The 24731-nt window shown below is 39.2% G+C and overlaps 1 protein-coding gene across 1 annotated transcript in view; it reads right to left on the bottom strand.

Annotated features, from left to right (window-relative positions):
• znf609b (zinc finger protein 609b) overlaps nt 1-24731 on the bottom strand; it is a 94747-nt gene that overhangs the window by 51990 nt on the left and 18026 nt on the right. The window contains exon 2 of the mRNA XM_028014303.1: nt 14725-15605. Within this exon, the coding sequence (XP_027870104.1) occupies nt 14725-15477 (753 nt within the window). The 5' untranslated portion in view covers nt 15478-15605. The remainder of the gene's footprint in view (nt 1-14724; nt 15606-24731) is intronic.

Below are 24731 nucleotides of genomic sequence, written 5' to 3'. Positions count from 1 at the left end.
TTTTTAGGGTGAATTAGAAAGGCCCAGTATTCAAAGAGATGAGTGCAGAGAAGGGGGCGGGAATAATCACAAGGGCCTGGCTGTCTGTGTGGATTAGAATGGGAAGAGAAAATCCTTTCATCTCAGATCTGTACTTCCAAGCTTGGGAGTATGCTTGCACAAACCTCTAATGCACGCTCCTCATAAAAAAACCCCAAAGACCTCTATATTGTCTTATTCTGTTTTAACATCCAAGAGGCTATTTAAATTTAAACAGATGGAATTCAATTACGCTCCAAATGAGTCTGACAGTCGCAGGATAAGAGAGGCGCTTATTTAAAAAAAAAAAAAACAAGTTCAAAAAAAAGTGTCGTTCTCTGGGGCTGACCTTTCAGTTTGACAACACAAAGCCCAGGAGGCCACCCTCATGGTCTTACTTTCCTCCATCGTTTCTCATGCTGAAATGGTGACGGCTGCACTATTTTAGTCGGACAGCTTGTTGACAGAACCTCCTTAGCCAGAGAGCAACAACTAACGTCTCAGCATAACACCATCTGACAGATAAGAAAATGGATTAGCCATTATGCGTGTTTGCTCACTTGTCTAGCTTTGTGAGTGTGAAAACAACTGTGCATGCGTGCAGCAGGAACTGATACTTTAAAAAAAAAGACTACTTTTAAGTTGTTCTCGCACTAAAAGGAGAAAACGCTGTTAGTAAACTACTAAATAGTTTAGAGCTTTTGATCAAATCTGGACCGGAAATTTAAAAAAATGAAATACACTTGGGTTATTTCCGCATTACTAGAAATTTGCCCGATAGTATCTAGGACGAAACTACATTCCCAGATTTCAGAACTGTAACAATCAAAACATGATCGCATTGAAGTTTGTTTTCAAAAAGGAAAAAAAAAAGGAGTGGTATTTTTAGGGTGAAAGTAGATAAGCGCACAACGGGGGGTGGTGGTGCACTGAACTGTACAATGAAATCTGTGTAATGTAGCTTACACTTGAAGAAATAGGAGAGAGACGAGCCAAAGCTAACAGAAACACTCTTTCTTCATACTCTTACTCAATTCAACTGTGTGCAGCAACAATGACGACATGCGCCAAGGACATGAAACACAAAGAAGCCTGCAGGTCCAAAACACAAGCAGGAGGAAGAAAAACAACATGAACGCTTGTTTTGGGTGAGGAGACTGCTGGTATCCCCATTTGGATGGAGTATTACTCACATACAACAAGCTGCCTCAAATAACTCATGCAGGTTTTTCTACATTTACTTCGAACTGCACAGAGTGTAATTGTACACAAAAATCATAGTCTTGGCACGTACCTTGGCTTTGAAGTTACGATTTGGTACGTTTTCAGTCCAGCTACAGTGAGGTAAGCAAAACAAAAGGACATATTGTTTTCTTCGTACAACATAACTTTTAGATAAAAACTATTTGACCATCTCAAAATCAATATTCTCTGCAGAATATGAAAAAATATATATATTTAAAAATAATAATATAATAATAATAATCTTCTAATAAGAAAGCACAACTACTAGCAATGGCATTTTGTTAAGTATTGACTGTAGTTTCTGTAGAAAAGTCTGTTTTGATGTGTAGTCAGAGCTAAGAGTGGTGGGATTGTGGATGAGCTGCAGTGACACAAACTTCTTTTCTAAGTTCATAATCATAGCGAACCATAATGATCAGCCAATGTTTCCGTCCAGATTTACCATGTCTGGCTTTTTCTGATGTAGAATTATGATGCATGTCTCACATCCATGACATAAAGTTGGATAAAATGCGACATGAAACATGAATTGCTCAGGCTGCAGACATTTTGAAACCTATCTGAATTACAACCACTTGGAAGAGGCACAGATCAGATTTTTTGGAGAGTCAAAAAGATCATAGTTGGGCCGCTGAGACTGCCGTAAAAAAGACGCATTTAAGTCGCATCTGGGCAAAAAAAGCTAATTTTGGGTTGCATTTATCTGAGATGTGGTATATTATTATATTCCACCCTTTTTCCCACCTTTTTGCACAGAAAACAGACTCGGGTACCAAACAACTTCACATTAGAAACATGAGTGGTTCCCTAAAGTTGTTTCACTCAACAAACATCCTGCAAACAATCCCTTTAGGGTGAATACAATCTGCTTAGGGGGAGGGCAAGGAGTAATTTCTATACCAATCTTCTTCAAACAATGCCTTGCTGTGAACTTCCTCTTTGGTCAACAAAAAAGCGACAAGGATTGTTAGGATACAATCATCTTCTCAGTTTGTTGTTACTGATGTTCTGTTTTGTTTTGTTTTTTAAATCCTGGAACCCGAGGTGTCAAAGTACACGCGTCTTTTCACATGATGCCAATGTGGAGACAAAACCTTTGGAAACAAGTGAGAAATCCCCAAACTGTTTTACAACCTTAGCAAGTTGGTGCAAAGTTTGGGCCACCTCTTTTCTGCATTGGGAGAAAATTCCAGTAGAACAAAGAGAGGGTGGTGGTTTTGGTAACGGGTGAGCCACGTCTGCTCCTCCCCACTGTGTGGGTTTTGTTCTGCTAATCAGACCACATGCCTCAAGGATTGAGGAATCCGAGAGCTCTCAGCCAGCTCCTCTCATTCCACACACAGCCGCAGCGGCCTGTGACAAACTATTCAGTGTGTTGTGGGGTTAAAGACTCTATCCATTCATAACACTGCTCACCCGCCTTCCCTCCTCTCCTAATCTCAGGCAGTTCTACCCCCCTGTCCTCTCTTCTTACCCCTCATGTGCCCTCTCTCTCTCTGTGTCTCTCTCCGTTTCTCACCACAGCAGTGGATTCTTTATCTCGCTCTACATTCAACACGCTGAGTCTGAATAGCTTTATTATTAGACTACGGTCCAACCACACAGCCACCACAAATTTAAATAGAAAAACAAAAATATGTGTATATTCACTTAGTCCGGCCCAAAGCCTGGATATTCGCCTTCCTCTTTCCTCTCTGGTTTACTACCCCCACCCACCACCTCTTCTGTATTTTGTTGGCCCCCCCGTTCTCTCCTGCTACTCACGCATCGAGAGGCGAAACGAGGCACGTTGGAAATTTGCAGGCTGACAATGGAAGACAGCTGCTCTGGATGCATAAGTCTTTCATGAGCTGAATTGGTTGTACAAGCCTTAGCTCCCCCACAACCCCCTGCCCTCATCCCGCACATGCCTCCCTGCTAGTGAGCGGATCCAGACACAGCACAGCACACCTCCTGGAAAACTAAGCGGAGAGAAAGACGGGGAGGCAAAGACAAAGCATGACAGGGGCTTTGTTTGACAGATCTGGGATGGCTCCCCCCACCCCACTTGCCAAAGTGGACCAAGAGATTTCTGTTTGGATACTGTTGCTTATTTCTGCTCTGCACACTTACCTAACGTAGACAAAACTGATGAAAGAGCTGGTTTTTAATTGGACGACGTCAACTATGAAAACAAACTAAAAGTGGGAATCAAAACACCATCATCTTTAATTTGCAAAAGCTGCTCTGGCAAAAAGAGAATCAATCTTTCCATTATATCATCTAACGTTGGCAACAGCATAGAAATGCGTAATAAAAAGCACACACAGCATTTACACAGAACATAAATTTAGTATCCACACACATTCGTCAAGAAAATAATAGCTGAATCTGGTTGCAAGTGATAAATAGTGTTGAAAAAGAAAAAAATGTTAATTATTAAAGTACCTTCCAAAAAAAGGAGCAGCCATAACACACGAAGCTTCCTCAATTAGCAAGTAAAAAAAGACATATGTTCTGCTGTATTAAATAGACCACTCAAGAAATTATCATACTATAAATGTATCTGAATTACAGCCAACAAGATGTAAATTACTTTTAAAATTCAGTGTCATGCGGTTCCAAGAAAGCAAATGCAACTAACAGCAGCAACCACAACAACAATGGGTATCTGACACACTTTTTCAGAACAAAAATAAAATGCCTTTGCTACCAACTCTCCGCGCGGAGGCAAAGGCATTTAAAATAGTAGGGGAAATGTTTTTTGGCCAATTCAGGGTTAACAAGGAGTTGGACGCTTTAAAGAAAAAAAAACAAAACCCTACAAACTGCCTCGTTTAGTCCGCTTTGATTGAACACCCCTTCATTTGACTAGAATATTCAGTTTGTTTTTGGAGGTGTGAATGCACAGTCAAACTCTCATTTAAACCGAAATAGTGAACTCGAATATGCAATTCGAATATGAATGCCAAGTGGACCGGAGATCACTGCAAAAGCAGGAAGCTAAGTATACTGAAGGGCATTCTGGGTAAACTATGAAAACAAACGCGCAATTCTAGCACTAGTGGGGAAAATGAGGCATTGTAACAAATTTCTAAAATTTGACACCATTTCATTTTTGCTTACATTTCACAAAGCAGGAAGTTACGCTCATGTTTTCTTCTGAGGTTTTCGTGTCGTATCCTTAAGTGGTTCTTGGTGCGGCGCCACCACAGGTGAATAGGTTTTTCAAAGGGTTTAGTTCATTTGACACAGTGCAGTGTAAAAGCCAACCGCACCAGATGAAAGTCTAACAAAGATTACAATTTTGTTCCCTAATCAAAGTCTACCAGACTATCTGGCGTGATAACACCCTTAAATAAACTGTTATCAGTATGAAATATTTCAGTCCAGAGTTAGTAAATAGAGGTTTTTAGGCCCATCTAATTTGTAGGTAGACTCCTAGAAGATCATTGAAAAGTTACTTTTTGTGTTATCACACATAAAATGAAGTTTACAATCCAAATTTGTTTTACAGAGCCAATGTTCAGTTCGTGTTTAATCAATCCAGTGTTTTAAATTTGGAAATATAGTGGACAGTATTAGTGGATTTTCTGTGGATCGTAACTTCAAATTATTCCCAAGTCGTTTTTGTAGGGTATATATAAAATATTGGGGATAAAATGCATCATGGGAAGCTGAAATACACTGCTCAAAAAAATAAAGGGAACACTCAAATAACACATCCTAGATCTGAATGAAAGAAATATTCTCATTGAATACTTTGTTCTGTACAAAGTTCCATTTGCACAACAGCAGGTGACATTGATTGTCAATCAGTGTTGCTTCCTAAGTGGACAGTTTGATTTCACAGAAGTTTGATTTACTTGGAGTTATATTGAGTTGTTTAAGTGTTCCCTTTATTTTTTTGAGCAGTGTACATAGGCACAATGCACAATTGTGTAGGTTTCTTCAAAGTGCTATAGGACACCAGTAAATCTGTCATACGAGTACAACATGGTTCTCCTCAATGTGGTTCATCATACTCATCCCCATCAGTGTAAAATTAACTCAAAGAAAAGAGTTATTAGATATTAGATGCAGCAAAAATATATTTACTCAATTCAGGAAACAAAGACAAAAGCAGTGAAAATAAACAACGTGCCTTGGTAAACAATGTTGTGCAGGGGAATTCAATATTCAAAACAGGTTGAAAAGGTTTGAGCATAAACTATATTTACTGAAGGAAAAATAATGAGAGATATAGTACAGACCAAAAGTTTGGACACACTTTCTCAATGAATTCAATGAGAAGGTGTGTCCAAACTTTTGGTCTGTACTGTATACCCAGACATTGATACAGAATCAATAACAAGGGCTGTGTAGAATTGATTAAAGACCTTTCTAATAGTGGGATTTTATAATAAGGATAACTAGCAACCTTATCTGGAAACAATAGTTTTTATTGTACAAATTAATGGTCAAATAGAGTCAAAACATTTATTTTGGAGATGTTGAAGGTATTTTTACAAGTCAGTTTTGAGGAATGGCCATAAACAAACCCCATCTCAACCCACCCGGTTGTTTGCAACAATCCGTGACTACATAAGAGAACTTCGGCTCATGGAACCAGTCACCACTGGTTATAATGTAGCACTGCCCCCACTTTACACCCACTCACAAACTCTGGTAACATTTTGTATCAGCTATTAAACAACAGAAAGAGGCATGCAGAGGGTGCATAACTCTGAGCCTAAAAGTGTTTTATAAAAGTGCATTTAAGTGGCTCACTAACTGGAAAAACTGAGCACTACCTCTCTTGTCTCATGGATAAACAGCCATGAACTTCAGGGAGAATACTACTTGGCAACTCATTAGCACTTCATTTTAGCGTGGAACAACGAAAGCAAAATATTAATGAAAGACTGAATTAAAACAACAAGAGCTGGAGTTTTCCTCTGCTTGAGTGTTCAGACTTTAACTAAATCATCAGTTACTGCATATTAGCAATGCTGAGTTATGAGTTTACAGGCAGCTTGGGTAGGTTAGGACTAAATCTGTGAATGTCTGATGGTTAAGTATCTAATCTGAACATCAGTGCAGACCACACTGTGTCATTAGACCTCTCCACTGAACATCACAAAGGAGGGGAATGTGGTTTTAAATTGGCCCAAAAACTCTTGAGTGCAGGTCAGGCTTGAGCGAGCAGTGAGTAAAAGGAAATCTGAAAACAGCAAAAAGGTTGTTGGAAAGCTGCCAGTGAAGCTCTTGTTGCAGAATGTGATCTATAAACTACTTGGAGTCTAACTTTTTCCAACCGCAGCGCTTTCAAAGTTTCATGATTTCAGGCTGCCCTTGCGGTAAAATTTGTTTAGCAAGAAAAGTGATAACCAACCCCAAAATCCTTCAACTGAACACACCAGGCTAAACAATCTGGCAATAAAAGTAACTCCAGCTGGCTCTGAATGACCACTGGAAAGATGTGGTTGGGCTATCAAATATTCCTAAATAAAATGAATCATTTCCTGAGCAACTGAACTATAAACACAAGCTGACAACCGTATCAGTCTTCCAATTCGCTGTGTCAATCTGTTTTTTTGTGTGGCTGAATAGGTACAGATAATTATGAGTTATTCTCTAAACACACCTGTGATTAATGTTGATGAAGGGTCTCCGTGGCAAAGCAAAACTCTACAGTTTGCAAATTTAATATTGTGTTTCAAAAAATACGGTTGCATGAGAGCTTCTTTTTCAAACATACAGTAGAGATACTTACTAGTGACAGAAATAGGATCATAAAATTAGTATTTATGATAGCATAATAAATCCTAAGTATTCCACAACAAATGTGGACATTCTGGCATTTAAATCCAAGGATCGAGGCAAAATCCGCAACACGTAATTGCAACCCAACAAGCTAGGTAGCAATTTTACGTAACCATAGGAGGCAAATATTTTGAATCGAAGCTGCATAATCAGCAGGAAAATCGTAAATCTGACACATGCTGGTGTAACAGAGCTATCTCTTACAAAAAAAAGGGTAGGACCTCAGCACCTGTTAGTAGCCTCAGTAGAAGAATATACGTTCTGCTACTGATTTGCAGCATTTAAAGAAAAATTCACTTTCGTGTATCCCATCAGGCTGTATAAGCCATTTTGATTTACGCAGATTCTAGCAGGCAGTTTTGATTTGCACCGGCATGTCTGGGAGGGAAGGGGCACGGTGAACCTTGAAGATGTGTGGAATGCGTGGTATGCTCCGTTCCGTGCTGCCAAAAGGAGCAGTCCCAGGAATAACACACAAAGACTCAGCCATTATTAAATCATATTACTGCAATTATCGCCTACACCTTCACTCTAAAGTCAACCTCACTTTGTGGCAATAGTTTAACAACTGACATGCAAGTGAAAAATAAATTAAGAAGCAATTTGTTAAGTCTAGATGAGGTGGGGGGAAGGGGGAGTCTTATATAAACCAGGACCATCAATGTCCGTTATGAAAGTCATTGTTTTGTTTTTTCTTATTCTTCACATCTAATTTTGTTTTGCCTACAAGCCCGAAGCAATTCACATCACTGTGAAGGCGACTAATGGTAGTTGTGGAAAAATGATTAGTGTCAAACATTTTTCACATGCAGCAGCGAGCGGCTCCCTGAGGGCAAATTCTTCAAACAGGCAACAATCCAGAAATCACAGCGGCATTGAGGCAGAGCAGAGACAACTCAGTACAAAACTACATATCATCAACTGCTCTGTGACCTCAAACGCCTGTTATATCGGCATGCTGTGATCCAAACGGTCTCAAATAAATGACTCAGAACATACTGTGGTTAAAAATAGCAAAATGTTCAATCACAGCGATGTGGAGGAAGAGATGAAATGGGTCTCCTGTTATTGATAATCTTTAAGCGCGGTGCTTGAAAAGAACGATTTCATCCATTTGTGTGAGCTGGTCCTAAAGGGGGAGTTCATATTGCATCACTTAAACATAAAACGGGTTCAAAACAATGGTTGGTTTGCTAATTCACATGCCAGAAACCAATTTATTATCAAATAAAGGTTAGCTGAACTCTATTAGATCTCTATTGCTAATTGATCAACTTTGGCAGAAGTTGATCCAACTCCACTGGTTGGAGCAAGAAGATCTTGGGTTCAAATGCCGATTTGGGCTTTTCTGATTAAAAGTTTGCCACCCCACCACACTAAGCATTGTTTCTTTATTTTAAGTACAAGTTTTTATACACCAGTAACAGCGACAGTAAAAACTGATTAAGCTAGGTTTGTAGTCGAAGCGTTGAGCTGGATGCAAGTTGGTGCGGACAAATTGATGTACCAGCATCTGGCTTTTAGTCTCACACACTATTATTTTGAAATCATAATCGTCCGCTTCTGAATTTTTTAACATTTTTTAACACAAAAGCACAGTGGGCTGCTGGTAGACTGCTCTAGCACCCCTTACCACCTTCCTTAATGGTGTAAACCCTGTAAAAGTGTTAAAATGTTCATAAACAAGCATATGCCCTATTTAATCAAAGCAGTTTTTAGTTGCCGTTTAAGACTCAAAGAGAGCGGTCTTGCTAGTTTTCCAAGGACTAGCCCAGAATATTTTTTTTATGCAGCAAAAGGGGATTTACATTGCAAAATTGGTCCAATCTTGAAGATTTCTCCCTCAGGTTGTATCAAGACATGCTAAGAATTTAAAAAGTTGAAATTGGAATACAGTGAACTGGTGGTATTCGTGGGGTTAGGGATCACAGCTGCCTGTGAATAGCTTAATTCCACTCATACTTGAGACTCCCCTCTAAAAATAACTATACCTGCCTATTTCAATAACTCAAACGCCAAAATAATCCTCTATTTGAATTAGTAAGCACAGTGGAAACTGTTCTAGCGGAACTCGATAAGGTAACATCCACAGCATTTAGTTTTTCTTTTCTTGGGGTTCAGCCAATCAGCAACAAGGAAAACAAATAGTGCTCCTGGATTGGCTGCCTTGCAAACACCAGCCAATAGCGTGTGGAATATCCTTGTATCTAGGTATTGACGGGGATGCTTTACAAAAAAATAAATATCTGCAAGTAGGTGAATTTTCCAACAAGAAAACGACAAATTTGGCTGCTTGGGAACATTTCTGGCTTCACTACCAATCACCAAGAAGTTTTCAAACTATAGTTGGGTAGCTACAGACAGCAGACTGGTTATTATAGCCCATAGTCCCAGAAGTAAACCAGTTCACATTAGCCTGTGAAACTTGTGTCACTCATTTAAAAAATTACCTATGAGACCTTTTGTACAATAATCACTCAGAAAGCACTTAGCAGATGAGAAAATAATTTCTATATTTAAAACTTTATGCCAAAGATGATGAATATTATGCTTATTGTCATATTTTATAGCAGTAGAAAAAAAGGTTCCATTTCTGTTTAAAATTAAAACAATGTGTTTCTATTTTACAATCCTGACATTTTTGATGAATAATTACAAATCAGGTCTTCAAGACTCCGCATATAAAGATTTTTTAAAGACATTCAGAGGCTTTCAAGGACATTTAAATACTTGGTTTAATGGACTACGGGGTATAACATAGCATGCGCTGCTTCACAAGTACACGCAGGTGTGCCGAAAGCCACAGTGTGAACTGAGCTAGCTGTAGTTTGCACCACCACCCCCATTACAAGTCACCCTTTCTTCTGTTTCATAGCTTTTACAATCCTTGGCACTACTTAAAAGAATGAGCTCTAGCACAACAGCAACAGTCTGTCAGGCACAGGCAGCAAAGAGAAAGAGCTCAAGCTAGCTCTCATGAGATCCCTCCACCCCCAGCGCTGGACAGCAGCAGCAATGCAGAGCTCTTTCCTTTCTCCCCCTCCGCCCCCACTCCCTGCTTGAAAGTAACACTGCCAATGTAATTTTCCATGAGAGCTGCTCCATTTATCAAGGCCAGTGGCACATCGAGGAAGCTGACAATGCCTCACTCCTCTAGATTTGTATAATGAGAGGTGGGAGAGTAAGACGCACTCACAAGGTGGTTAGCACTTGTACGAAGGAAGCAGAGAAGATTTATTCAGCATCTGAGAGCCAAAGCTTTGGGGAGTATTAACTTGGGACACAGAAAATGTAGCCACAGCTATTACACCGGCACCATGGAGAACAAGATTGCTAAAGAGACATGTACTGATTAGCAGATGGATTACACAACTCCGGTTCCTTTAAATGAACCCATTTTGAAACTGTTTTCCCAACACCCTAATCCTCCTTTATTTCAACTGATCGCACTTTGCACAATGCACAGCAAGCATGTATTACACAGCTGAGCTGAACTCAAACTTCCCCGCCAAAGACAGATTGAACGTGAAACGAGCCATTAAGTTTGACACAGTGATCCAACTACAAGCAGTAAACATTTTTCTTTGTCATTTCTAATTCCTATGAATGCCAGTTTCACACTTAACTGCACAGTTACCCCCCCAAGAAACAAAAAGAAAACTGAATGCTCCGTAAGTTGGATGTACGATAATAAACAATATCTGCACAGTTGCAAAATGGTTGTCTATGCAGTAACATCTTCATTACCTGCTGACAGGGAAACATGAAACCATTTTTGAAAGGTAAATAGGTTTCCTAAAAAAGAATTACAAGTTGGTTTTAGCTCAAGGGCTGTAATGTGATTGTGGTTTAAATTTTTGTTCCCCTTCATGCACCACAATCAGAAAGAAAGTTAATCCCATAAAAGAATAGTTCTTTGAATAACTGAAGGTCCACTTTCTTCAGAGGCATCGGGAGAACAACTTTCAACATAATGGAATGAATTCTGATCACCAGTGTTGATTTAGGGGATTCTCAAGCTTTTTTCCTTTTAGGTCACAATTTCAGAATAAAACTGAAAAATCAAACCGCCTCTGATAAGAGCCGGCTCATTTTGAGCTGGCCAGGATATCTGGTGAGTGGCGACAGATCATATCCACCAACAGTGATAGCTTACTTTATATCTACTTGCCAGCTCAAATGAATGGGACAAATCTCCTAACTTTGCTTTAAGTTTTTGTTAATAAAAAAACAAAATGAGCAAACTATACATTGAGTCACCTTCAAGTTTGTCCTTTGATTCGAACGTCTACATGTTTGTTTGTTTTTTTACAGCATTCAAAGATTTCCTATCAGTGAATGATTGGTTAAAGTCATTCCAACAATGTTTAGGTCCCTGTTCCACATCACAAGGTAGTCACATTCCTGTAACTTTAATGAGCTGAAGGGGCGATACTGGACTGAAGACCAAGAGTGACATAAGTGATATATATATAAAAGCAGAAGCATCAGCAGTCCACGGTGTGAAGTGAGAGGACATGTACCTCTTGATTTTCCAGAGTCCGTCAGATCTGAGAAATGTGCTGCTCAGTGAAATCTGATGCAGATAACACGCAAAGGATGCTTCACAACAACTGGGCTTGTATTTAAAGCACTGAATGGATTTGAAAAGGCAGCATGAGGATCACAACAAGTCCCTTGGGGGCCATGGGGATCCCCCACACATCTCATCCACTGCTCAGATGAATGCCGAGTGTTGAAAGCCACACCTCTTTGATTCTGCAATCTCAACAGGACGACATGAAAGCACAAATAGTCCGTTCTGGAGGAATGAATGGACAAAGTTATCCGCAGTGTGGACTAGTGCTTCTTTGTTTATCAAGGAACAATGATCTATAACAAACTGTATCAGGTAAAAAAATGTATCAGGTAGCAATGGTCATCGCAGTATCAGAGTGAATAGCAGCACGATCACAAAGAAATGCTCGTATGCAATATTTACTAGGCTGGACTATTAGATTTCAGGTTTCATGCATTTATTCTCTAGATGTCAGTAATACGTATCACCAGTTGGATGGCCACTCTTCTAAGCCACACTTGATGAATATTTTAGTTACAGACATGCTATAGCTTAAGGTACAGCCATGCTTCAGCAACACGAGTCATCGACTAATGGCTTAGTTCACGACAAGATTTTAATGGAAATTTTTCTCCCGATTTCCCCCTTCTGACAATTATTCCGATTACTAGGATGAATCTTAAGATAATCCTAAGAGGTATTGCTGCCATCTGTGGCGTGTGAAGATTGATCTAGCCCATTTGGAAGAACGTTGGGGACCACTTTGATCTAAAATTGGGAATACTCAACATTTGTCTCAGTGCCGCAGAATGTTTGGTGTTCCTTGAGGAGAAAATGCATTCAGTCAATGACTGGCTAAATGGATGCGACATTTAGCCAAAGGGGAATTTAAAATACACCAAAGACATGGCGAAACAGAAAATTTGGTTAACATTGGAGACATATTTGTAGTGTTTTTTCTCTGCTATACTTCAGAAACTATTGATTTTTCCTAGTCTGTCACGTTTGTCTACTCTTAATTCATGTTTGGTGAAATTTTATGAGATTTTCCATTTGACATTTGAATTTTGGTGAGTTTGTGTGTGGTGCATTGCTCATGCCATGTGGTTAAACACCATACACTGTACAACCAAACCTGTTATGGCCAAGACATTTGATTGCCGTGTGTGGTCTCTTGGGTTTTGAAAATCTTGCCAGGTAAACTAGACATCAAATGGATCAATTGACAAAAGGGAACTGTGCTGCTCCCAGAGAATGTGTCCCTTTAAAGTACAAATCTGATTGTACACGAGAATAGTTTTCATAAGTGGTGTTTTTACCTCATAGAAACAGGCTCCAAACACAAGGACAAGACAATGGTAAAGGATCCAAGTTGTTTCCTAAAATTTGAAAATATGCAAGGACAAGCACATTTAAGAAGACCTTTAGCTTGAAATACTCATTCTCATAATAATAAAACTGATGAACTGATAGTAAAAATATTGAATTTTTTTTAAACTTGTAAGGCAAACTTTATTTAAATGAAAAATATGATTAAATCATCAACCTAAATGCATTCTTCTGGCTGTACTTGACCTTGCCTTTTCTCTTATGGAATGACAAGTTCCTCTATGCAGAAGCACATATCAAAGAAAAACAAACTGCCTAACAAGAATTAAATGCTCTTTTTGTGCATTTTCCTTTAACTGGGCTTACCTGACTAAATAAAAGCCTCTTCAAGTCAATATTGATTAACGCTGCTTTTGAATCACGCCTCACCACCCTCTTGTTTTCAAGGATACATTTCAACAGCCTGCAGCTACAAAGCAGTTCTGACCTCTGTCTTCTATTCATTGCTGCCAGTTGTTCTTGTTGGTTCTCCCAAAGAAAGGTCCTTTAATTCTAAATACACTATGATTACAAAGACTTTCCTGAAATTCCTTTCACAACTGTCCAGCCACAGGAGGCTCTACAGCTAGTGTTCATGACTGGTGTCCTGGATTTAAGGAATCAAACAGGCTTCCTTGTCGCCCATCCCCCACGCCACTTTCAGAGCACCAGGAAAACAGAGGAAGGCGTGCTGAGCACCAGCTCCCCCTCCACACACACACACACACACACACACACTGCTCCACCAGGCATTGCCGGGGCTTGTGGGATTAAGAATGGAACACGATGACAGACAAAAACAGTCCTCTGCACCTCCCCGTTCTGCTGTCTTTTATACCGCAAGAGCATGAAAAGGCTGCTATGAGGCATACAAAAGAAACAGTGATAGATCCGCTCTGAGTGAACAAGATAAGTGTGGGTGAATAGCTACACAGATCTTTATATTATTCTTGTATGACAATGTCAGCGTCGAAATTGCTCAACAACAAAAAGAAAAAGTGGAACACGCTTCGACGTTAGCTTGACTTCGCAGGCAAAATGCTTTGTACCGCGTAAGGCTGACAGTGTCGATTGTCTTCCGGTCCGCAATTAATTCTTCACTGGCTAATGTGAAGAACTTTAGTTAACTGTTACTTAACAGGCCTCAAGAAGTGTTTCAAATGGGAAATAAACTGTCCATTCCTTTAAGATAAATAAATCCTTTGCAGTCAAGTCAGGAAAAAGAACATCTCCACTGTGTGAACCATTTCCTGTGGCGGGTCACGGCATCCCATTCGTCAAGGGTGCTCTCATTCATAGGACGGTAATAAAAGAGAAAACAGCAGTGGGCCTCTTTGCATGCATCACATGTCAGATTGCTTTAGGGAATGCAGTGCATCTCCATGCTCGCTGAAAGAAACAGGCTGTCAAAGTGCAATGTCAAGAAGCCCAAAGCGCTGGGTCAGATTGCATTAAATTGATATCAATGAAAGACAGTTTTGTTTTAAAGAGCTACATCTACAGCTTGTAAACCTCACTAGAGAAAACAGAAAAACCGAGGTATTCTAAACATGCCAATCAGTCTTTTCATTTTGTTTTTTTCCCTTTTATTAAAATGCCAGTGCTTTGATCTAAAGAAGAAACACAATACGAGTACATCCCCAATTCAAGAAGGAATTAATGTCAAATGCAATTCAAATGTGATCCGTCAAAGCAAAAGGCGATGATAGAGATTCAACAAACATCACAACGGAGTAAAATGAACAACCTACCTTCTCGTTTTTAATCTTCTTTAACGTCTTGCATTCGCTGTTAACATTTTCCACCTCATCTGGTTCAGTTTTGGAGATCAAAGGTGGTACTATCCCAACAGATTCAAGTGCAATATTTCCCATTTGATTAGCATCTGCCAAGTCTGTTGATTGTGTGTTCTCAAAGGACGCATTTCGACTATTTCCCAAAGCAACTTGGGCCTGAGATACGTCCTTCTCAGAGACGCCAATTGCCACAACTGGGGCGCCATCTGTTTTGTCTTTCTTATTTTTCCCGCCAGCTCCTTCCTTGTCTTTTTTACCACCGAGAACACCTCGGGAGGCCTTGCCCCCTTTTTCCATGTTCTTCCCAGAGGTGGAATTGTTGCCGGCAGCGGCCGCGCTCGCTGCTGCACCCGTTGGTTCCCCTTGAGTCCGTCCAGTGGGCTCTTTTTTCCCCCCATCCGTGGAAGCTTTGCTGCTATTGTCTTTAGAGTTCTTGTTGCGCTTGTATTTGGATTTGCTCTCCTTGCCTTGAACGCCGGAGACCGGGCTGACGAATCGTATGTTGTCGGGCAATGCTGCCACTGCGCTGGGTGGTGCTGCCATGCTGTCCTTGGTGCCAGACATCTCAAGTTTGTCCTTCTCTAAGTCCGCGTCGAGGTCGATGATCAGATTTCCAACACCGATATCCCACTCATCCCCGCTGTCGTAAGTGTCCACCGCATTCGAGTCCACACCTTTCCCGCCTGCAGTGCCACCACTTAGGGACATTTTAGTGCCAACGGCCCAGGAATGCCTCGGTGAGGTCCGACACCCTCTCGGACGGTTGGGAGTCAGGGGCAAGGGTCAGAGAATCTTCACGTTCTACTCCTTCCTGTCCCATTTAACCACATTGTTCCCTAGAAAGAAAGCAAGAAAGAAAAAAGCACAAATTAATCCAACAATTCAGACACAGAGCAGCGACAGCGTCTCAGAACACAGCAGCTCATTGTAAAACAAACGTTTGATCGCGAGCCAGTAATTCTTGGATGATCACTGTGAAAACCACCATGGTAATACCCACTGGTAACAGCTCCGCTCCAAAACCTGCTCTAAATAATCACTTCCCACGGTCGTCATGGCAACCGTGGGAAATGTAGCCTAAATCCTGCTTTGACAGCCAAGGTGGCCCCCGCTGTTCTGAATGACTGACTTTCTTTTCACAAAGCGCCGCAGATAGTGTCACTGCTGATAAATAAGAAGTAGCTGGCCCATCGCACAGCCCACATGCTTTATAGAGCCATGCCTTTTCAACTCTAGAGCATAACAATCATTGGGGGGTCAGAGGGGCTTAAAAGCCTATGATTCAGAAGAAAAGGCAGGTTACTGCCTTTGCTTACAGAGCATAAAACAAAGGTCATTGTTTTAAACTGAATCAATACTATGGTTTTCCACAAATTCCACTTGCATCCGATTGTAGGTGAGTTGGAAATCAGCAGGAAAAAAGCAATCCCGGTCTTCACGGTGTAATCATGTGGATTTTGGATTGTTCTCCCCAAATATTCATGAATAATGAATTGAATAAATACAGTGACTGGTTGCAGAAAGCTACATGAAAACGACAGATCAAAGTGAGCCGGTTGTGTCCATTTGTCTAAAAAATTTCCAACATCTTTTTTTGCCATATGCGACATTTGAAAAGACACAAGTAAAGATGGGGGAAAAATAGAAAAAAATGGTTAAGGAAATAGATGTCTCAATGGGAATCACACAAGCTCATCAGCTACAGTTTACAGCTTCCCTAGCGCTATCACAGTTCTTCTACATTATGCTTTAACCTTCACTAATGTGTCACACTGGAAATGAAAACATTTTAAACATAAGCTGCATTAAGAACTTAGGAATTTCTGTAACCATTATATTTTATTTTGTACTATATCTAGTGGAGTAAAATCAAATCAAATTTTATTTGTACAGCACATTTCAGCTACAAGGCATTTCAAAGTGCTCTAAATCATAAAAAACAAAAACACAAAGTCGTGCAACATAGAATCAACAATCAAAATATTACATTGATTTAAGAGCCATTGTTAAATTCATTATTGATTATGTTTCAAATAAACTCTAAACAGGTGGGGGTTTTTTAGTCTAGATTTAAAGGAAGTCAGTGTTTCAGCTGTTTTACAGTTTTCTAGAAGTTTGAGTCATGAAAAAAATGGCTTTATAATATATGAATTCTAAAGTCCCCACATACTCGGGCGTACTGTGCGCATTCCATGAACCGCGCGAACTCCGCGTTTACTGTCCGCAGACGGTTGGGTTTTCATACTCGCGCATACCGATTACCTAAAATACTCTCGTGACAAATTCCTTTATTTCACACAATCCTAATAAGAACTAGCAAGTTTGATGAACTATTTGGGCGCCTAGCTCTGCTTCTTCTCCCTCTGGGAAGCCTTAACTCACCTCTCAGTGCGGGACAGAGAATGGCAGTCACATGTCGATTCATACGGCAATGTGAACCGCTGCCCGGAGCCAGCGCAGCATCCTACTCCGGGCAGAGGAACACCAGAAGGCTGCGCTGGCTTTAGCTGTAATCAGGGATCCATTCAATAAGCTTTGTTTATTATGTTCCAAAAGCACAATTGTGATTGATGTAATAATTTGAGCAGCAATCGAAAACCCGATCATTCTTTCCTTGCCGTTGTTTGAGGGAAAAAAAAGTCAGACTCAACTCATTGGACCACCTCTCTGCTCCGCTACTGATAAAGAAGTCTGGGATGATGTTGTTTTTTGTTCTTATAATTCTGCGTAATTCACAATGTCAATATTTGCGTGAATTTATAAAGCCTGTTGCTCTTAAGCATTTTCGCTTACGTGTCTATCACGTCCCCATGACAACTTTATATTGACTGTCATCATGTTGATGTCAACTTTGAAACAACATGAACTCATAAAACTCTTATTCTCAAACTTATCAGCCCGGTGTCACATGAAAACCAGTTCGATGTGAACACGATTTCCACTGGGTAGTTTAATGTACAACACCAAGTATGCGGTCATAAAAATCTATCCTTGCACGGACATGTCCGGCGGACGTCCGCTTCGAGTCCGTGCAGATCTCCGAGAACTGAAGTGCGCCTGAGTATGTTGGGGCCATAAGACTTTAGCCAGCCTATTTTAGTTTCTTATATTCCAAAACAAGAAGACCACGAGTTCGCACAATAGATATCGTTACTTCTTTTTTTCACATACATAGGCATAATTGCTAAAACACTGCTTAGTGCTCCTTTGAACAAAATAATATGCTGATTACTGATGCAATTATCAAATTGTGTCCCTATATGGTGAATTTTGATCCAACATGACAGAGATAAATTTTTGCATTGAGACGTTTATAAGCTCTTTTTAAAAAAACAACAAAAAAAACACTCATCTTGGGACTGCTAGGTTTACATTTCATTCCACTGCATGAGAACAGCAGGAAAAATCTAAATCCTTAGTATGGATTTATTGCTGTTATTGTGTGTACTTTAAGGAGAAAACTGCACTACTTAATGTCTTGAGGTAGCCTATTCAATAGTTCCTAAGTTTTTCTGCAGATGCATGCTATATACAAAACAAAAAAATAAACAATGTCATGGAGTGAAAACAGAAAAGGCTACGCTACTAGTATGGGTGTTTTTCAGACATTTAGAACTAAAAAACTAATTATTGATATACTGAAAAATGTGTCAAGATATAAGCATTTCATATCAGCCATAGTACATTCCGAGATAACTGGGTTATCTTTGTTTGAATTAGATTTTTTTTTTTTAATGATACAGAAAAATGCATGCGTTGCTACATCAGGCAAGTGGTGAAACAGTTCCCGAAGAACAGTCAAACATTTCATTTCAAATTCAGACAGCCACTTTTAAGCTTTATAGAATCACATATAGAGTTAATTTGTTAATCAAGAATGTCTCTCAAGTTCAAGTGTCCAATCATCTACCCGATTCATTTACTTGCATTATATTCAGCCAGGCTAACCTACAAATGTTCATTCGCTTTGACGTTTAAAGCATGTGTTACTTTGACTCATTCAGACTGAATTCCCACCACATCTGAAGGTCCTTTCACTTTGTTACCGTTGGCAAAACTAATTAGGTCAGATTTCCGGTATGCTGCTACGACAAAGAAACCTTGTTGCCAGTTTTTGAATTTTCTGTTAGAGTTGAAGTACATGAAAAAAAAAAAAACACAAATCTCTATACACAGAGGAGGACTGTTCCTTTTCATTAAACATCACTCATCTGTCAGTACACCAACACTGCAGAAGGGTCACAGATTGCAACCCCCTGCGCTCCAGTGACGAAGGTAAAACTGTTGAACAATCATTTAATCACTGCCTGCTTCTTCCTCACAGATGGTTCCCCAAAGGAACAACAGGCCGTGGTGGGTTTTTGGTGGGCGGAGAGCTACAGCTGTCCCCGTAAAGCTGCTATAACAGTTGTGAGGTTCAATTTGTCCAACACCTCCACAAAGGAAAGGTTGTAACTCTATCAGCAGTTGACCCACTGTACACCCCCTTAGCTAGAACCACAGTGCAAGCCTCTTTTGGGGAAAAAAATTAAAATAAATAAAAAAATCTGCCAAGTAAATGTCCCAGCAAGTGCCTCATTGAGGGAAAGGCATGCCTGCTGCACAAGTCCCACAGGGCTTGTCCTTTTCTCTTTATTATTTTTACAGATCAAGTTTCACTTTGCTTATCTATCAGCAGCCATGTAGGGGTGACTCTGGCTTGACGGTGCTAATGTGAAGACAGGGAATACAATTAAATTAGATAAAGAAGTCTTCTGAGTCACAAAACAAAAAGAACCAAGGCCATTCCCCGGTTTTTTAAGAGTGTTTCCAAACCTGACAGTCTGGTACATTTGCTTTGATTGGGGAACAAAATTGCAACATTTGTAACATTTTTAGCTGGTGTGGTTAGCTTTCACAATGCACTGTACCAAACAATATGAAAATTTATTTATATTGTGGGGCCGCTGCACCAAGAAGTACTGAAGGAAACAACAAAAACCTCAGAAGAAGACATGAGCTCAATTTCCTTCTTCACAAAATGTAAACAAAAATGAAGTAGCATCAAATTTTGTAGGATTTCTCTTTTGTCTTTGGTTAAATACCAGGGGCTATTTTCTAGCAAACATCAAACTCACACATTTGTTTTGGTTGTATTTACCCAGAATGCCCTGCGCTATAGTCTGCTTCCTGCTTTTGGATCGGCCTCTTGTCCACTTGAATCCCCGAGACATGGTAGAGTTCACTTTAATTGAACCAAGGCCTAGGTTTTTAGGCGGACCAGATGTTTTTTGGTCCAAACAAGTTTGACTCCCCAAACGAACCAGACTTTCTAGGCAAATGGACAAGAGTTTGCTTAAAGTGGACTGAACCCTCACACTGTTTCAAAGAAATAGCTGTAGATCAATAAGGCTTCTGAGAATACAACAAGTCACTGCTAGCATCAACTGTGGTGAACTGAAGGACTCAAATGCAACCACATAAAAGCAATAAATCAAAACCAAAAAACATAGCGGCTTATGACAGACAGCATTTGTTTCAAATAACAGTGTAGAGTTTATATTTACTGCTTAGCATCAAAATAAAGAGCTCCAACTTCTTAACTAAATATGATGGCAGATGCTCCCAATATCAAGATGAGGCAAAAACATTTATTGTTAAATGTTAAAGTTGAAAATCCTTGGAATATATCAAGTAACAAAACAAGAGTTGGATATTTGCAAAGAAAGCTTTATTGGCTTTTCTTCACTATGGTAGCTGGTCTGATTAGAATTATAAAAGACCTTACAGTCTCATTGCGCTTTTACTTTTTCATTGAGGTACAAAGCCACTCACAATTATCATTTCTCATGTCTACTCCCAAGTGCTCCAAATCTTATTAAGGACAGAGAGGAGATTCGGTAAAGTTACTTTTAATTGTCTTGTACAAACGGAGAAGAAATCACGGGAGATTTTAATCTCTCTACAATATGAAATGCATGCCCTGCGTAGTTGCGGTGCTATGCGTCGTTCCAACTCCAACTAGTCAGACGATACGTTTTCACGAGGAACTGGGCCAGAGCCTTCCTCCCACGCGTTACTGAAACAATAAACCAAAGGGCAGGAGCAAAGAGACAGTTTGTTTATCTTCTGTCAACTTCATATTCTTTCAAATTGAGAATGTAGAGGTTTACTGACTGGTCGGGAAAAATAAACAGTTTGGAGACCTACTGTTGGGTTCTGAAATGTAATTTTACTCAAGAAACATGGTTATTAGTTGAGAGAAGTAAACTGGATGATTTAAATTTGTTTATAAAGTTTGAGTCTATTCATTCCAAGGAATCTATGAAACAGGTCATCAATGGTAAAAGACTGCTTAGGTGCAGTATTTCGTAGATTTTCCACCATCTGAGCAAAGAAAAATAAGAGTGCAGAAAATGTGGGTTAGTCATAATCTAGACATAATCTAGACAGTTGTTGCAATTTTCAGCCATAGTATTGCAACTACACGTTTTCCTGATACTGTTCAGCCCAACATAATACATAGATACATTTTTAACTAAACTGCACACTATCTGCATTTCCATTGACAAATTAACGGCATGAATTGGAAATACGAAAATAAATGTACATAATGGAAACCTTGCCAATTCAGGAAAAACAGTTTTTTGGATAAAAAATGCTGGGACAAGGTGGTTTTTCATTTGTATCAAAATTAATGTATTACGCAAAACTGCAAAGGAAACAGTTTTTTCTCATCACACAAGTCATTAACAGCCAGATGTTACTACTGGCAGAAACGACGAAGTAGATGTCAGGAAGTGGTAAGAGGATGAGGGCGAGGCATGTTTTTAATGACTCATCCCGTAAACAAACTTATTCAAATGATTCTAATTGCATTTCTTATTTATTGCAATAGACAAAGTTTTGCACACACTTGTAATGGAAACAACGCTAATGGGCAAATAACTGCCAAATTCTTCCTGATGAACTTTAGCTTTTAATCTGCTGGATTGACATGAAGGATCTAAGAACATGTACTTTATAACCATATGTCAACGGAATAACAAAGTGCCTTGGCACTTTGAAGTCCTTTGACTTGGGGCTTAATGTCAACCAATGAACCACAAATCATTCAGATGGGGATCACCTACATTACTTTCACACTTCCAAATGTTCAAAAACTGACATTCACACTTTTTCAGTGTGTAAACCGATCATCAAACAGCATACTCTTTGATTCATGTTTTAAGTTGAATAAAAATCCAATAAAGGTTGGGAACACATGCTTTGATCCGTAAATTGCAGTAATCTAGTATTCTTTTCATTCTCTGTTGGATACAGAACTACCATTTCAATCAAAGAACCGGTGGCACTTCTTGTTCAGTGTTTGTTACATTTCATTCAGGAATTGAGATGAAAGAAGCAGGAAAATCTGTAGCAGCAAGTAAAAGCCTGATCGGTGCATCCACCCACTGGCAGTTCTGTCTCAGGACTGGGTCATCAAACAAGTTATTGTTAGCAGGAGTGACTCATCAAATTACTCAACATATTTGACATAAATTAGTGGCGATGGCTTTGGAGAAAGACTTAAGAGTCCTCACTGGATCTGAGGATAAAGATAATTAGAAGTCTATGATTTCCACAATGCAGAAAACACAGAAGGAAAGTTAACATGGTTGAACTTAAGTTTTGTCAGCACCAATTGACTGGTGGCGCAAGGATGTTACGGCCATTTGTAGTGAAGAATAAAACAGATAAAATACAATTAACAGAAATCAAAATAAACCAAGGCTCTGATTGTTATGGAAGGTTTTACTGTTTGCTGGTTTTCCTGTGAGATGTATTTTGGTGTCCAGTTAAACTCCAAAACTGAGATTTTATAAATTATGAAAACATGGTTATTTGTTTTGTGCCGAATGTTTGAGTACTTTAAAAAACAACAAAAAAACAGTGCAAAAAAACTTTTAAATACCGTCTAAAATTATTTGATGCTCCGCTGAACCACAGCAGTTATATTTGTGAAACCTGAATAACAGCAAATGTGGATCTCTGGCTATGGATTTGTTGAACTGCTTTCATTACCTCCATAATCGTAAATAAATATGGTTAAAATGGAAAAAATTGGAATTCAGAGAAATAAAAATGGGAAAAGTGGAATGAAACGAAAAATAAAATGGCTTTCATAGGGCCCTAGACACTGTCCCCTGCCCAAAGTGCTAAGTAGGAAAATTTAGTGTTTGATGACAAATCCACATCTTGTTACCTGAAATATGTTCTTTTCTACTATATTTTTCCTTAAGATATTGCATTTTTACTCTATCGCTGAGCCGTAAAAATATTTAATATAAATTATATATTATATAAATTATAGAGCTTGCGTACTTTCAAACTTTCCAACTTTGGCCCACGTAAAAAAAAGTTTGGACACCACTGGCCTTAAAGGGTTTACCTTTTGTGAGACATAAAATGTTATGTACACCTTATTTAGTTCCTACCAAGTGCTCAGTGCCAGAAAAGCCCCATTTACAATATGTTTTCATAAAACATTGCTGCTTTCTTTTGACACACCGCAGCAACGATAGCATAAGAATGAAAATATCCTGTCTTCATTTACTGTGAAATGCAGACGTCAGATCTGTGATTTGACGCCCTATCAAAGCAAACCAGTGAAATCTGTCAACTGTGTTGCTTAGTGTCCTAGTTAACTAATGATATCGGCATAAAGTCATTGTTTTTTTTAATTATTTTATAATAGCCATATAAACTGTTTTCTGATGGGGAATGAAAGTTGTAAGCAAACACAATGACTCAACTTGTAAAACATCTTTCTTTTTTCTCTGTAGGTCATGCAAAAGGGAACACCTTATCTGGAAAGGCTCAACAGAAACCTTCATTCATGTAATTGGATTGTGCGGTTGAGCTGGTTACCAGAATAGAAATGCACCCAGCCAATCCAGGTGATGGGAATCAGACGTCTGTAGGGTAGCTGGATTCCTCATTGGTTAATAATTTCACCACCAGAAAAAAGAAAACTGTCAGTCTCTTGCATCATTCTTGCATCAGAACAGAATCCAAAAAGCCGTTTTGTGTTTTAAAATAACCAACATCCATAATGTTTCTCTTATTGACAAGGCTACAAGTAGAAACTGAATGAATTTAGCATATAATTATTTGCAAACCTGTATTGAAATGTGCAATATTTAATAACCGTAGGAGAATGGAGCATTCGAGAAACTGCGTCTTCTCTTCCTCTCAAGAAGAGTCTGTGCACAACTTTTAGACTATTTACACAAGTCACTGAGCAGTCTCTGGTTTTCTGTAAGCTCATCCCCTCCCAAAACAATTTTAAATCTCATCTAACGTCTTTTGAGAGCTGGAGACTTGAGTGAGAATCAATCATGCATATTCAAAACTTTGCCCACGAGGATGTGCACACAAAAAAACAGCACAACTATTAGCCAGAGCTGTGATTGCAAAAGAAACACTTCAAAATCCAGTTTGCTTGTGTTATATTCGAGAGAAAAAAAAACGCTAGCTCGATTGCAGCAGAGCTGTAATCCTAAAAAGACAGTCAATCTTTGATAAAACTAGATTAATCAATACAAATTTATTTGCATAGCACATTTCAGCAACCTTTTCAGCAGTAAAAACATTATAAAACCATCATACTGTCACCACTTAAGAAACAAGCAATAAACATCACATAATGTCAAAAGCCATCCTCAAAATCATCAAGTAAAGACACATCAAATATGTTGATCGATGTTCTACTTACTATTAATCAAAGGCGACTCTAAAAAGGTGGAATTGTAATCTTTATTTGAAGAAAAGTCAGTGTTTCGGCTGTTATGCAGTTTTCTGGACGTTTGTTCCAGATTTGTGGTGCGTAGCAGCTGAATGCTGCTTCTCCATGTTTGGTTCTGGAGATGCAGAGCAGAAGCAGAAGACCTGAGATGTCTGGAAGAGTGATATAGCAATGACAGCAGATGTCTAATGTAATG

The sequence above is a fragment of the Xiphophorus couchianus genome, chromosome 4, assembly GCF_001444195.1.
Source record: "Xiphophorus couchianus chromosome 4, X_couchianus-1.0, whole genome shotgun sequence".
In the NCBI taxonomy this organism is placed as follows: Eukaryota; Metazoa; Chordata; class Actinopteri; order Cyprinodontiformes; family Poeciliidae; genus Xiphophorus; species Xiphophorus couchianus.
Note: the sequence above shows the minus strand (reverse complement) of the source record. Positions and strands in the feature narration are given on the sequence as shown.